At 36.3% G+C, this 16252-nt stretch overlaps 1 protein-coding gene across 2 annotated transcripts; it reads left to right on the top strand.

Moving 5' to 3' along the window:
* Nucleotides 1–4252: 4252 nt before the first annotated feature.
* ERMN (ermin) lies at nucleotides 4253–8985 on the top strand. Of its 2 annotated transcripts, none has more exons than XM_021703229.1 (3): nucleotides 4253–4642; nucleotides 5299–5391; nucleotides 8468–8985. In XM_021703229.1, the coding sequence occupies exons 1-3, from the start codon at nucleotides 4402–4404 to the stop codon at nucleotides 8983–8985; spliced, it is 852 nt and encodes a 283-aa protein (XP_021558904.1). In that variant the 5' UTR covers nucleotides 4253–4401. The 2 variants fall into 2 exon arrangements, with proteins under 2 accessions (XP_021558904.1, XP_021558905.1); XM_021703230.1 differs by having other exon boundaries at nucleotides 4402–4642; nucleotides 5359–5391.
* The last annotated feature ends 7267 nt before the right edge of the window (nucleotides 8986–16252 follow it).

Here is a 16252-nt window from a genome sequence, read left to right as displayed (position 1 = left end):
CCTAAACCAGATAAAAAATCCCACTAAAAAGGAGGATTACAGACCAATATCCCTGGTGAACATGGATGCAAAATATTCTCAACAAGATACTAGCTAATCAAATCCAACAGCACATTAAAAGGATTATTTACCATGATCAAGTGGGACTTATTCCTGGGCTTCAGGGGTGGTTCGATATCAACAAATCAATCAACATGATACACCATATTAATAAAAGAAAGGATAAGAACCATATGGTCCTCTCAATAGGTGCAAAAAAAGCATTTGGCAAAATACAGCATCTTTCTTGATAAATACCCTCAAGAATGTAGAGATAGAGGAAACATACCTCAACATCATAAAGGTCATATATGAAAGACCCACAGCTAATATCCTCCTCAATGGGGAAAAACTGAGAGCTTTTCCTCTAAGAAAGGGGACAGGGATGTTTACTCTCACCACTGTTCTTCAACATAGTACTGGAAGTCCTAGTCTCAGCAATCAGACAAGAAGAAGAAATAAAAGGCATTCATATTTGCAAGGAGGAGGTCAGACTTTCACTATTTGCAGACAGCATGATACTGTATATAGAATACCTGAAAGACTACCCCCCCAAAATTGCCAGAACTGATACATGAATTCAGCAAAGTCACAGGATATAAAATTAATGTACAGAAATCTCTTGCATTTCTATACACCAAAAATGAAGCAGCAGAAAGAGAAATCAAGGAATTGATCCCATTTACAATTGCACCAAGAAAACATAAGATGCCTAGAAATAAACCTAACCAAAGAGGTAAAAGATCTGTATGTTGATAACTATAGAACATTTATGAAGGAAATTGAAGATGACACAAAGAAATGGAAAAGCATTCCATGCTCATGGATTGGAAGAAAAAATATTGTTAAAATGTCTATACTACTCAAAGCAATCTACACATTCAATGCAATTCAGATAAAAAAAAAACACCAGCATTTTTCACAAAACTAGAACAAACAATCCTAAAATTTGTATGGAACCAGAAAAGACCCTGAATAGCCAAAATAATGTTGAAAAACAGAAGCAAAGCTAGAAGCATCATTCCCAGACTTCAAGCTGTATTACAAAGTTGTAATCATCAAGCCAGTATGGTACTGGCACAAAAACAGACACATAGATCAATGGAACATAATAGAGAACCCAGAAATGGACCCTCAACTCTATGGCCAACTAATCTTTGACAAAGCGGGAAAGACTTTTGGAAAAAGACAGTATCAACAAATGGTGTTGGGAAAACTGGACAACAACATGCAAATGAATGGAATTGGACTGCTTTCCTCCAACACACACAAAAATAAATTCAAAGTACAGATACAAATACAAAAATAAATTCAAAATGGATGAAAGACCTAAATGTAAGACCAGAAACCATCAAAATCCTAGAGGAGAAAACAGGAAGCAACCTCTTCGACCTCAGCTACAATGACTTCTTACTAGACATGTCTCTGGAGAGAAGGAAAACAAAAGCAAAAATGAACTATTGGGACTTCATCAAGATAAAAATCTTCTGGACAGCTAAGAAAACAATCAACAAAACTAAAAGGCAACAGACAGAATGGGAGAAGGTATTTGCAAATGACATATCTGATAAAGGGCTAGTATCCAAAATCTATAAAGAACTTACCAAACTCAACTCCCCAAAAATAATCCAGTTAAGAAATGGGAAGAAGACATGAACAGGCATTTCTCCAAAGAAGACATTCAAATGGCTAATAAACACATGAGAAAATACTCAGCATCACTCATCATCAAGGAAATATGAATCAAAACCACAATGAGATACCACTTCACAACTGTCAGAATGGCTAAAATTAACAGCTCAGGGAACCACAGACCCTGGTGAGGATGCAGAGAAAGGGGAACATTTTGCACTGTTGGTGGGAATGTAAACTGGTGCAACCACTCTGGAGAATAGTATGGAGGTTCCTCAAAAGAACTACCCTTTGATGCCGCAATTGCACTACTAGGTATTTATCCAAAGGATGAAAAAATGCTGATTCGAAGGGGCACATGCACCACCCTGATGTTTATAGCAGCATTATCAACAATAGCCAAATTATGGAGAGAACCCAAGTGTCCATGGACTGATGAATGGATAAGGAAGATGTGGTATATATATATAATGGAATATTATGGAATATATAATCCAATGTATAATAACAGAATATTACTCAGTGACCAAAAAGAATGAAGTCTTGCCATTTTCAACAACATGGATGGAACTAGAATGTATTATGCTAAGCGAAATAAGTCAGAGAAATTCAAAACTATATGATTTCACTCATATGTGGAATTTAAGAAACAAAACAGATGAACATAGTGGAAGGGAAGGAAAAATAAAATAAGATAGAAGCAGGGAGGCAAACCATAAGAGGCTTAACTACATAGTACAAACTGAGGGTTGCTGGAAGGAATGGGGGTGGGGGATGGGCTAAATAGGTGATGATATTAAGGAGGGCACTTGTGATGAGCACTGGGTGTTATAGGTAAGTGGTGAATCACTAAATTCTACTTCTGAAACCAATACTACACTATATGTTGAGTAACTTGAATTTAAATAAAATAAACTGATTTCTTAACTCAGTGATCACTGTGATAGTCTAAAAAAATAATACAGCAATTCTTATTTTTAAAAGCATTTGGCTACATTAAACTACCCCTTTTCTGCTCCTGTTTGTCAGAACATCTCGTATGGTTTTAATCTAGATTTATCTAGATTTAATCTAGATAACCAATCACTAGAAAATGCTGATCTACTTTACAAAGAATCATACCTTTTTATTATAATCTATTCTCAAACTGACACTTTTATTTTTCAGTTGTATTTGATGTTATTACTCTACCTGTCTCCTTTAAGTCTTGAAGGAATTTTTTCCAGTTTTTGAATTATTGGAGTACCATGAGTCAAATTTTCATATGGAAAAGAACCTAAACTTTAAAGAAGCTGGTTTTCATGTTGTTTCTAACAGAAAACCAATTAGTGAATTATTCACTGCCATGAAAATTTTTTTGTACATCTTTTGTGAATGTGTATCTGAATTCATATTTTCAATATCACAAGGAAAATAATATGTGAATTTTTAATGTATTTCCATTGAAACTTAATGAGTTTTCATTGTGTCATAAAATAAATTCTTTTTTTTTTTTTAAGATTTTATTTATTTGACAGAGAGAGACACAGCGAGAGAGGGAACACAAGCAGGGGGAGTGGGAGAGGGAGAAGCAGGCTTCCTGTGGAGCAGGGAGCCTGATGCGGGGCTCGATCCCAGGACCTTGGGATCATGACCTGAGCCGAAGGCAGATGCTTAACGACTGAGCCACCTAGGTGCCCAATAAAATAAATTCTTAAATTAAAAAAATGAAAATATAAAAAATAAAAAGGTAAGGTTGGTAAGTAACAGATGTTTTCCATAATTACCTGTTTCCCCCAAGGGCAGGCTATGTTGGTGCTATATGATTTTACCAGCATCATGCAATATCAATAGGGAATATTGAGAATAAATCTGATTGGGGAAAGGGAAAACTCCATGGAGGAAATTATATTAAGGGTTTAAAAGATAGTACAGGCTTCAATAAACATAAATAAACTAGAGGATAAGAAGCTATGGACCAAATGAATTATTCTAAAATGTAAAATTTTTGGTATTAGCAAGATGGTAGAATTTTTTTGTTTGTTTTTTCTTAGGTCTTTCCTCTGGGCTCCTGAAACACACCATGGAATCTGCTGTCAGAACCACTTACAATAAAGTTGTCCTATTTACAGGTTTTTGATAAGCTGTTTTTATTCTTTAATGAATAAGAAACGATGCCATTATCGCTACAAAATAGCTGAGGTTTTACTTGAACAAAATCTGTTTGGAAATGTTAAGCTGGTTACACAGAACTAATATGCCTCAAGGTGGTCATTCTCTCTGGATTAAAGCTGTGGAACAATTGTGGCTCCTGTTACAAGGAAAATGACAAAGGGCCATTATGAAAAGGGACAAAAATCTCTGTTCCCAGGGGAGCACTGACAAGCTGAAAGTCCCCCTCTACATGCCAACACAAAAGCCTGATTGCCTCAGATTGTTTGTTTATGTAAATCAAAAGGCTGCCATTAGTTCAGCAAGTGAGGCTGCCCAGCGACAAAGAAGGTGGTGATTGGCTGGATGCTTGCTCCTGGGCTGGTGGCAAATCCGACAAATTCTATTGCTTTTGTTCTAAGCTCTATCTGGACACCTTTAGGAAAAGAGTTTGTTATTGTGTACTGAAGCAAATACTTTGTATTCTCAGAGTAGGAGGTGGAACTATAGAACTTGAAGGGGAGAGAACGCGTCTATCAAGGATCTTTTCCTTCAGTTTCCCCACAGCTCTCTCTGCGTTCTCGGACTCAACTGTACATCATGACAGATGTTCCAGGGACACTCAGTCAGGCTGAGTGCAATGGGGATACACCACCTGAAAATGGTCAACAACCAATCACTAAAACAAATGAGGGATCCAGTGACGTGGATGGTACCTCACCATACTACAGGGTAGAACCCCATCTTGAAGACTTACCCACAGAAGGAAATCAGGAGAAAAGTGAAAAATTACAAGGCAATATGGTAGTCAACTGGTCCACTGATGAGAAGATTCTAAAAGGTAAAACATTTTCCTTTCTCTTTGATTTGTTTGATTTAATTTGTGAACTCACTTCGTGATTCTTTTGATAAACTGTTATGATGGGAATGTGCTGTCCATCCTCCCACCCATGTCCCTGCCCAAATGTGGCCTCTTATTCTACTGGGGCTGGATAGCTAAGGACCAAACCTCTGCCTCAGGTCAAATCCAGGCTTATTTATTTGATAGCTTTATGACCCTGGACAACTTCCCTAGCCCCCTGAAGCCTTAGCTTTCTCGGTTAGCAGAAGACAGAAATATAAGTACTGACATTTGTAGGGTTGTTGTGAGGATTACTAAGTGTTGGTTAAATGTTAACTACTGTTATTTATTATTATTATGGACAGCCCCATTATTATTTAAGCAAAGGAAATTCAGCATTTCAAGTTTTCCTTCTGAAATATACCTGAACATGTCTGAATTCATGGTTCTATAACATACAGATGGAAAAGGAGAGGTTATCCTTATGTTTATAAGTAGGAACCAATAAGAAATGAGTTGGGACAGTGAAATAGTTACTTTTAGTGATCACATTGCAAATCAAATTGATCTACCTAGCTAGAGTCTAAATTGATAATTTATTTAAACTTGAGCTGCTTAAATATTATAGTATTAATCTTGTGGGTTTTTTCCCCCAGAAAAACCAGAAGAGAATCTTTTTCTTGTTCATAAGGCTATCACAGATCTTTCTCTCCAAGAAACAAGTGTTGATGAAATGACATTCAGAGAAGGTGAGAAGAACTTCCATTTTGTACACAGACATTGTCTGACTGAATATGGATGGGAGTTTTTGCATGGGATGTTTTGTGAATGTGAATGTGATGTCAAAAAAGCAATCCAGGCAATGCCTTCAAAAACTCAAAGCTGCTATAGGCAGATAAGGGAGTAGTCCTGATTATCTGTGGGTTTCACCTTAAAAAGTATTCCAGAAGCATCAAGACTGCGACTGCATGAATTGGTATAACTGATTGGCATGCCCTCACCTGACAAAATGATTATCAGTCTCTTAATAAGTTAGTCCACTAAATCAATTCTTTTATAAGATTTATTTAGTGTCTCTAAATCTGTGTCAGGCACCTTGTGAAATGTGAATGTTTTACCTAAAAGCTTACCATTGACATACATTTTAAAATAATATTATAAATTTATTTGATCTATAGAAAAGTTCTAGGCCTCTATGTAAGCAGAAAATGGTTATCTAATCCTTGTTAAAGAAATCTCCCAGGTGATGAAGCTAATTTTAATTGTGTTCTTTCAGAAAATAAGAGAATAAAAAATACATTGATTTTTAAGTGACTTATATTTCAAATAAACTCAAGAGACTAAGAAGAACAAAATCTTTTAGATTTTACCTCTAAGAAGATACCTACATTGAAGCAATTTCTAAATCAAGTGCAGGATAAACACATATTAATTGATCACTCATTTCCTCTTTTGCAACCATAAACATCTTATCTCAAAATTGAAGTCGGTTCGTTAGACCTTGAGCAATTTAGCTTAGTTAGGACCTTAACAGGCAAAAATGGAAGAGATTATTATTTTCTAAATATTAGAACATCACATAAAAAGTAGATGCCAAGGAAGACAGGGATGTAATTGGCAGTTTCTTGGGTTTGTCCACTTTGCTTGGACACCTCCCAGACTATCTGCTGTCCCTATGTAGTGGTGGAACAACCACTATTGTAATAAATATAGTAAAGAACAACCATTATTAAGCTTTTACATTATCACAGGTAATTTATAAAACTTAAGCTTTAAGCCGCATGAAATGAACTAAATAAGTTCTCTGCCCTAATCTTTCTGTTTCCAGTGTAGCCAGTTCTCACAGGCAGTGCATCTAGAGAACTTTTCAAAAAATTTTTTAAATTTATATATTTATTTGGGAGAGAGAGAGAGCACACAGGCAATGGAGAAGGGCAGAGGGAGAGGGGGAGAGAGTCTCAAGCAGACTCTGAGCTGAGCATGGAGCCTGACTTGGGGCTCGATCTCACAACCCCAAGATCACGACCTGAGCTGAAACCAGGAGACCGACACTTCACAAACTGCATCACCCAGGTGCCCCGAGACCCTTTCAAATATCTGATCAGGAAGTCCACTGGAGACAACAGTTTGCTAGGATCTTTCATTTTATCAAATAGAGAATCAAAGCAGTCTGGATTTTTTAAGTAGATGGTGTCAGGGTGAATTTTTCCCTGAATGAATCCTTTTGTGTTTGGTGGAACATATGTTTTTCCTGTAAGGCACATGTTGGTGTCTTCAGTTTTCACAATGACAAACAGCTATAAAGTCTCCAAAGAGAATACTCCTGGGTTGAAAAATAGCAAGATGCTAAAAATATTGAGGAAAAACTATAATTTAAATTCAAGAAGTAATTTCATGCATGACAGCTCCATGCCTGAGTCATGGTGTGAGCAAAAAATCAGTTTCTTTGGTTCTTATGGAAAAGAAGACAATAAAAGAAAGCTTAAGATTATAGCAAACATGCTAATGTATATTTATTTATGATGTAAAGAACATTGACTGGGCACCAACAACCTGATAGGAACTGTGTACAACCAGTTAGGAATGATAATCCATCTTCACTTCTATCTCTTTTTGTAAGTTTACAATCTGATTCCTGTAGTTGGGAAAACAAAAAAATGAAACGAGCATGAAAAATCTTGACTGGTAATGGACTTGTAAAAATTTCTCAGTGAAAGTAGAAAGCTGTGGCGGGGAAAGGCAAAGAGGAACATTGCCTCTCACTTTATTTAAAGACTCTTATGGTGTTGAAAGGGAATAGTGAACGGAAGCCTGACAAAGCACACAATCTAGACAGTATTTTAAAGTCACGCATAGACTGAAGCTTCTCACAGAAGTCCCTTTAGAGGTGAAAGCCCAGAGAACAACCTCCACTCTAATTCTTTTGAGCATGCTCAATAAATATTGTTAAGGATATGCTGATGTGATCTGTTTGAAAAGTGAAATTCGACATGAATTAAGCCTTGTAAAAGTCACTATATGGTACCAAACAACTTGAGTTAATTAGTTGTTATGAGGGATATGTCTAACATGACAGGCTAACCTAGCACTATATAGAGATGACCACAACATGATTTTTAAAGCTTGGCTCTCTAGAAATCAATGGCAGACCTTAGATGACATTGTGTGTGCTTTGGTGGGCTTGGTGTCACTGTTAGCCCAGCATATGACTCCTGACCATCCATGGCCCCCTGCTCCTCCTTCCACAGCAGGAACTTTAGCACAACTCTGAGAAGCATGGTGGCAAATACTGAATGTGCTATTCTGAGCATGCCCAGATGTGGGAAGTCATTGTTTTTACTACTGGAAGGAAGTCTTTTTTCTCCTGTGAGATATTTTTCTAATTTTCCTTGGGGAATATGTGTGTGTGTATGTGTGTGTATAAGAGATAGGTCCAAATATTTTATTTTCTATGTTCACATTTCCAGTCACTACAGGCTAGACAGGATTTTAAAAGTCTGTCTCAGGAACACCAGTCTCACTAGATACAACAGTCACAACAAAAAAATGTCTCATGGTCAATTGAAGTTGAGTTGTCGACTTCCTAGAGATTCACAATATTCATTGGCATTTTAAAGACTTGCATAAATTCTGAAGCTACTTAACTGTGTTTAATGCAGTATTTTCCAAACTAATCTGATAGTGCAACCCATTTTATTGTGTAAAACATATTATTAACCCACAGAATAATATCCTGTAAAGCACGCTGTGGGGAAATGATTATCCAGAAACATAGTTTAAAGAATAAGAGCTGGGTATTTCAATTACCAATTGATTTTGCTACAGGACATCAATGGGAGAAGATTCCTTTGAGCATCAGTAGCCAGGAAATAAGTAGACAAAAGGAAAGGATTGCTGAACAACCTCTAGAAGAGAAGGAAGAGGAGGATGGGAAGAACAAAGCTCACCAGGCAACTGAAATGGAATGGTTGGGATTTCGGAAACCTAGCCAAGTTGATGTGTTGCATTCTAAACATGAGGAGGAGCAAGAGGTTTGGGATGAAGAAATTAATGATGATGACGATGATTGCAATGATGATGAAGATGAAGTTCGAGTAATAGAATTTAAGAAAAAAAATGAAGAGCGTTCTCAATTAAAAGAGGAAGTTGATGCAAACGAGGACTCCCCACTGAGCAGCCCCAGTTCCCAACCTGTGACACCTGAGGAGCAGCCAACCTTCGGGAAGAAGAGTGATATCTCTAGAAATGCTTATTCAAGATACAATACAATATCCTATCGGAAAATCAGGAAGGGGAACACCAAGCAGAGAATTGATGAATTCGAGTCTATGATGCACTTATAAACTAAATGGAACTGAGAAATTCTCCTGCCCACTAAAGCAAAAGCTAATTCTATTTTCCTGAGATGCATCTTTGCATGTCTTATTTGAGTCATCCTCTTTAAAGATGTGAAAGCTTAATCTCTGTTTCACTGTAGAATAATATGGAAATAATCCTAGACAAAATTCAGTCTGGTAACCTCAAGTCAAAAAGCTTTAGATTCATTCATGGGCATTTGCTTTTTAAAATTTCACTAATACAGCCTTGTGTGATAAGCACTAAACAGCAAACAGCAAGCACCCCTGGAGAATCTGGCATGATTTGGCTTTAAAAGTAGCAACGCTGAGAAATATAGTCATCAGATGAAAGAGGACTATGAGAAATGACCTGTATCTCTTTTGGTGTCTTTCTTCCTGCACACTGAGGGTGCTAGAAAGTCTGGTATTAAACTTCTCTTTCTTTTAAACATGTTTTTATAGACACTGGCAATAAGCTGTCCAAAATGTTTTGCCTTTTCTATTATCTTCGAATAAGATTTTAAGTGGTTTTCTTAAGCCTCTAGAGTGAAAAGTCTATATAGGCTTTCTTCCTAGGTGTTACCATTCACTGAATTTTCTCACTAGAGGGGCCAAGCAATTGTCAGTCAGGAAAATTCTGACTAAATGTTGGCTTTATGCACTCAAGATGAATAAAACCCACTGTGAGGTTGATACAGGGAGGGGCTAGAAAATTGGTGGGCAATAGACTAAAGAGTCAGATAGTTTATTTCTGTAACTGAAAATAAAATCTCGTCTCGCACAGTTAAAGTCATTAAAAGTGAAAATGACAGCTTTAGCACAATTTTAAGAAAATACCCCTCTCTATTACCACACTTTCTCTTATTAACAGTATCTCAGAATAATTTTCTTTCCTTAGAAACCCAAGACAACTCTAGTCATAACTGTACTAGTTACTATGATAATGGAAATAATTATCTTAGGATATTTTCAAAGTAGAGTGTGAGCATGTATTTTTAGTGAGAAAGCTCTGATAGTTGCTGGGAATATGTAATTTACTGGACCTCAGCCCAAATCAAGATGCTTAAATTGTGCCTATGGAGCTTCACTCAAGCCAGTGTGTCAAATAATGTATTGAATATTTATGAAAAGGGAGAATCTATATTTATATTCTTAGATAGTTTCTTAATTTTTCATTTCAGGCTTCCATATATATCACCCTGAACTTTCTGTCACCACAGATAAAGATATTTTTGGCTCTGCAAATAAAAAGACAATTCCTTATTGTCTGAAAGTAATACAGTCTTCATTGTACTATTCAACCCTTTGTTTATTTCTTTTTCACTTTGTGAAAATACCCGGGTTAGGCCTTCTTAGATTATTGCTTATTTATGTGTAACAAATCCCACACATTCTAATGGAAATTTCTTTAATTCTCCCTGGTCATATAATATATTTCCATGGTATCATATACTATTATTTACTGTTTACAAGACTCAATTTTGAATTCAGGATTGAAGAGCTTCTTTTATCCTTTCAAACAGATATTTTGCAACCTGATCATGTAAAAGTCTGTCGCTCTTCATCTGTAGAACCTATAGATTTCCTTCTTGATAATGCAAGTTTTCAGAAGAAAGCCAGGGAAATCAGGTGTTTATTGGTAAATTTAGGTAAAAGATTCATGCACTCAGACAATTTCCTATTTATTTAGATCCTCTAAATTGTTCCACCTGGACAACCTATTTTCTTTTCTGGATTACTGATGACCCCTACAATTTTCTACTTAGCTTCAATGCACGGTCTTTTATTATCCATCATGGAATAGGAGCATATTGTTAACCTACCATCAACAGAACCTTTATTTCTAATTGTTCCAGCAGAAGTGTTGAATTCCTGTGGAATTTGAGTGAGCTGAGTGGTCTATGGTGTGACATGGCCAAGCAACTGGATCTTATGGGGATCCAACACATAGTAACCCTGGCCTTTTTAGCTTTGTGCTCTTACCATATAATTAACCAAATATGAAAGATTTTGTCAACAAAGACTTTATCAGGGTATGTTCAATGAGCAAATGCTTAGTGCTTATGGATGAGGCAGTGTAGCTACGAAAGAGCACGGGAAACTGCTCTTTGACATTAATGCCCATTGCCCTGTGCTGCCATCTTACACTAAGGCCACAGAGTTAAGTGATCATAAGTAACATTGATGGGGCTAGGTGACTATTTGATTCTTTATAGCCTAGGAAAGGCAAGGGTATGGTTCTGATTTCATGAGGGATATTTAACATATTAGACACTCTTACAAGACAAGGTAGAACACAAATTGGTAACTATACTGGAAGATTTACTGCTTTTGTGATTCAAGGTTCAGGGGTGGATGGAAGAAGGACTCTGGTACATGTTAGGAGGGAGAATTGATTTCTTGTGAGAATGTGGCTATTTCTTTTTTTTTTTTTAATTTTATTTATTTATTTGACAGAGAGAGACACAGTGAGAGAGGGAACACAAGCAGGGGGAGTGGGAGAGGGAGAAGCAGGCTTCCTGCGGAGCAGGGAGCCCGATTCAGGGCTCGATCCCAGGACCCCGGGATCATGACCTGAGCCGAAGGCAGATGCTTAATGACTGAGCCACCCAGGCACCCCAGAATGTTGCTATTTCTTACATGACTTTTAATTTTTCTTAGTTTTGGGGTGAACAGGAATCAATAAAAGCTCTATTTATTTGTCAATATAAAATTTACCTTTCATATAATGCCACACTGGAAGACATGGAATATGTCAGACTCTATCTATCATCTGTCTACAATTTAAATAAAGAACTGCTGTGTCTGGCTTGCTCTCAATAAAAGTTTGTGTCCTTGTTTTTGGTGTCTAGAATTTATTTTCTTTCACTGCCCTTTAAAATGTAGGAAGAACCCTTGCATATCAGCAGCTATTAAAGACCATTAAGAAATGCCGCTTTAGAAATCAAGAGAACACCTTATTTAAATTCAAAAAGCACTATTTCAAAAAGGTCTTAAAATGATTGTATACACAATTGCAAAAAGAATTTCTGGTAGGTTGGTATGTAATGTTCATGAAAAATTTGTATTATTTTTATAGGAACTGAGCTCTTGTTTTAGATACACTTTAACTCCAACAACTTGAAAAACATATATATATCTTTATAGCCATCAAGGTAATACATTTAAACCATGCTGACACTTTTATAGTAATTGTTTCACATATTTACATGGGGTAGTACTTTTGGCACATTTTCAAATGAAGAACGGACATCTAATTTTTCAAAGTGATAGGAAAAGCATTTAAAATAAGTAATAATAGAGAATTATGGAAAAAGATGAAGCACCAGAGTATCATAAAGAAGAAATATGTTTGACCATATGAGAAAGGCAACTACTTTTAAAGGCTTAACTTTCACTGCTCTATAAAAACAAGAGGGCTATAAAAAGTAATATCAGAAGTTATAGCAAACATTTGCCAATATTAAAATATCAGACAGTAACAAAATAAATATGAATACCAAAATGTGTATACAGCTCATGAGGAACATGAGGTGACTAAGCTATACAATTAACATAAACACAGTGTCATGGGTAGTAATCAACAGCAGAAATCACCCAACAGATACAAGGCAAACTACAAAATCAAAGGACAGTACCTGGTAATCAACTGACAGTGTGGGAGAGTTTTGGAAATGAATTTGGAAAGTAATCTGAATTTTTAGTTAGTGACTTAAAATTACATATTTGATTCCTTCTTTATAATAACTTCAGTTAGTAGAGGCTGAAAAATTGGGTACTTCAAAATGTTCAAATTAACTCCAAATTCCTTTATATTCCATTGTTTCAATCTCATTCTCCTATTAACAGAAGTTTTTAGGTAATCAATAAGAAAATTCACTAATTTGACCTTTGCCTTCTCTTATTTTTCTGTCCACCTCTGATAGCTAATATGTGTAAAATTAGCAACATCTGGGCAGTTGTTTGAAGGAGGAGAATTAAGGCATGTGCATAATCCAAAATGAATGACAAGCATCTTGATAATTTAGAATTTGGCTACTCCCTTCAAGTATGGAAAATGATACCCAGAGTGAAAGACCACTGGAGATACTTTTGTCCAGAAGGCCAGATGCAAAGTTGTGCACTTAAAATAATTAAAAATATCCAAAAACATTCATAGTTTTCTTTATATTTATAAGCAGGAATTCTTGGTCTTATTTTCTCCCACTTCAAAGCACAATATAGAGACTCATATATATATACACACACACACACACACATATGAATATATACACATATTTACCTATATGGATATATATGTATGTATACATATATATTTACAAAGATCGATATGTTTTTGGTCAAGTAAAGATAATCTAGGTCCTCAAAAAATTAGTTTTTATATCTAATATAAAGGTTTTATTTATATAGATATTTATGACTAATATCCTTGAACTGGTAAATACCAATCAATCAATAATAAAATAGAAAGCCCCTCTTTTCAAATATATTATTTGTTACTTATTTAATGGCAACTGTCATCATCAGAAACTCTCCATATTATTAGTTGATCTATTTGTTGAAAAATGAGAACTTTCCTGTATGTTTTTGCAAAGCAATGATTCACATAAACTTGCAAAGAGACCCTATTGGAATGGTAACTACTAGTTGACCTATTAGGTTGAAAACAGAGGCATTGAATCTGCTTATTGTGATGGGATTTTTTTTTCCCTTTCTGTTAGGTGCCAACACCTACCTGAAATACCATCCATTAAACCTCATCAGGAGTATTTAATACTTTACATAGCTTACTCAAACTTTTCCATGGAATGGCTATTTGCCAAAAATAAATATTTTGTATATTAGCTTTGGTTAGTGTTCCTTTCTTCATTTCAAGGCACATGGCTCATAGCAATTTTTGAATAACCTACACAAAAGTTGTAAAAGCACTATGGTGACCATCCACACAATGAAGTAAAAGTTACAGGCTTTAGTTTTTATTTTAAATTAAAGGACTCTTCAATGTTTTACTTCCCATCTCTGTTGAAATTGGGCAATCTGTCAGCTTTGATTAATGGTTGGGGGAAGAAAGAGTTGGCAGTATTATTTACAGGGAAGCAATTTCTCTATGTCTGCTTCTCCTCATATTTATTATAGGAAGTGGAAAAGAATATGTCCTGCATGAAGTCAAGGAGATAGACAACTGCAAAGCAGGTGGGGATAGCTAACCTTAAGCCTACATTTCAGTTAAAAGAAAAGGTGCAGCTTCTATATCACAGCCAAGGGAGATCTAAGACGTTTGACTTCACAATGAAGGGATTTTAATTGAGCCCACCCAGGTTGACTGCCCTGCTTAAAGAAAAAAAAAAAAAAAAATCATAGCAACATGTTGCCGTCAAAGAGACTCTTTTCTTCCTCTTCTTCTTTTTTCTCAGCCAGATAGAATGGAAACCAGATTTTAATCTCTTACTAGTGGGATGATCTTAGATAATACCTCTCAGCCATCATATAATGAGGAGAGTAAGACCTAATTCACTGAGTTGTGTACAACAGTGAGATGGGGTACAGTCGGTGCCTAGCACATGGTACGTACTCAAAGATAATCAGTTCTCATCTGTTTTCCCTTTATTCCCTGTAAATTCCTTGTTTGTATCAAAGATACTGGGATCCTCATGTGAGGCGTAATTTCTTTTCTGTGTTTGAACATGGAAGTTAAAGTTGTTAAAACAAATAAAGATGGTACTATCTGGCCAGCCTCAACCCCACTCTCTTGCATGAGAACCCCTTGAAAATCATCCTAAACCAGTCATAAATTCAAGGTTGACTGGAGAATTTGAATTCCTATACACTATAACTGGTATCTTTGCTCCTCTACAATCCCTAAGGCAATACTATAAGCAAGGTGTTTTCAAAGCTAAGAGAATTTTCCAAATTAGTTGTGGAAAGCTAACAATACATTATGATTATGGCATATGGTGGTTTTTGGCCCTGTGAATGACAGCTGATTGAATGTCAGCAAGCGGAATTGAGCAAATTTGATGCTGGTGATAAAACATGGTTGTACCAACAACAGCTGTGTCATCCTTCAGGGAGAAGCTCTGGGTAACTGTTGAAAAAGAGAAAGGAACCAAAAGGTTCAGAAGCACTCAGATGGTCTGGTAAGTTAGTTTTTGATCAAATAAGTCCTGTAAAATATCAAAACTATGCTTGTGTTTAAAGTAACAAAATGTATAGACACTTCTCTAAGAAAAGGCAATGACTTAAGCCAACCCAAGGAAAACTCTGAAGTCTCCCCATAACATAGCCTCCTACTGAAGAATTTAGAGTTGAATAGGACCCTAATGTGTCCCACTCAGGGGTTTCTCACTAGAAGTGCCAGAGGCCTAGTAGCATTTACACATTTATTACAGTCTTCTGAAAACAAAATATAGAGGGGTAATGCTTTAGAAAGTGTTGGTAGTGGCTGCACGAGCTGGCATTCCCACCAACAGTGGAGGAGGGTGCCCCTTTCTCCACATCCTCACCAACATCTGTCGTTTCCTGACTTGTTAATTTTAGCCATTCTGACTGGTGTGAGGTGGTATCTCACTGAGGTTTGGATTTGGATTTCCCTGATGCCGAGCGATGTTGAGCACTTTTTCATGTGTCTGTTGGCCATTTGGATGTCTTCTTTGCAGAAATGTCTGTTCATGTCTTCTGCCCATTTCTTGATTGGATCATTTGTTCTTTGGGTGTTCAGTTCCATAAGTTCTTTATAGGTTTTGGATACTAGCCCTTTAGCTGATATGTCATTTACAAATACCTTCTCCCATTCTGTCAGTTGTCTTTTGGTTTTATTGACTGTTTCTTTTGCTGTGCAAAAGCTTTTAATCTTGATGAAGTCCCAATAGTTCATTTTTGCCCTTGCTTCCCTTGCCTTTGGCAATGTTTCTAGGAAGAAGTTGCTGCGGCTGAGGTCGAAGAGATTGCTGCCTGTGTTCTCCTTCAGGATTTTGATGGACTCCTGTCTCACATTGAGGTCTTTCAACCATTTTGAGTCTATTTTTGTGTGTGGTGTAAGGAAATGGTCCAGTTTCATTGGGGGGGTGGGGGGATGGGTTAGCCTGGTGATGGGTATTAAAGAGGGCACGTTCTGCATGGAGCACTGGGTGTTATACGCAAACAATGAATCATGGAACACTACATCAAAAACTAATGATGTAATGTATGGGGATTAACATAACATAATAAAAAAAAGCATAAAAAAATAAAAATAAAAAATAAAAAAGGAGGTAATTAAAAAAATAAAAATAAA

This window comes from Neomonachus schauinslandi, chromosome 3, assembly GCF_002201575.2.
Source record: "Neomonachus schauinslandi chromosome 3, ASM220157v2, whole genome shotgun sequence".
Classification (NCBI taxonomy): domain Eukaryota; kingdom Metazoa; phylum Chordata; class Mammalia; order Carnivora; family Phocidae; genus Neomonachus; species Neomonachus schauinslandi.
Note: the sequence above shows the minus strand (reverse complement) of the source record. Positions and strands in the feature narration are given on the sequence as shown.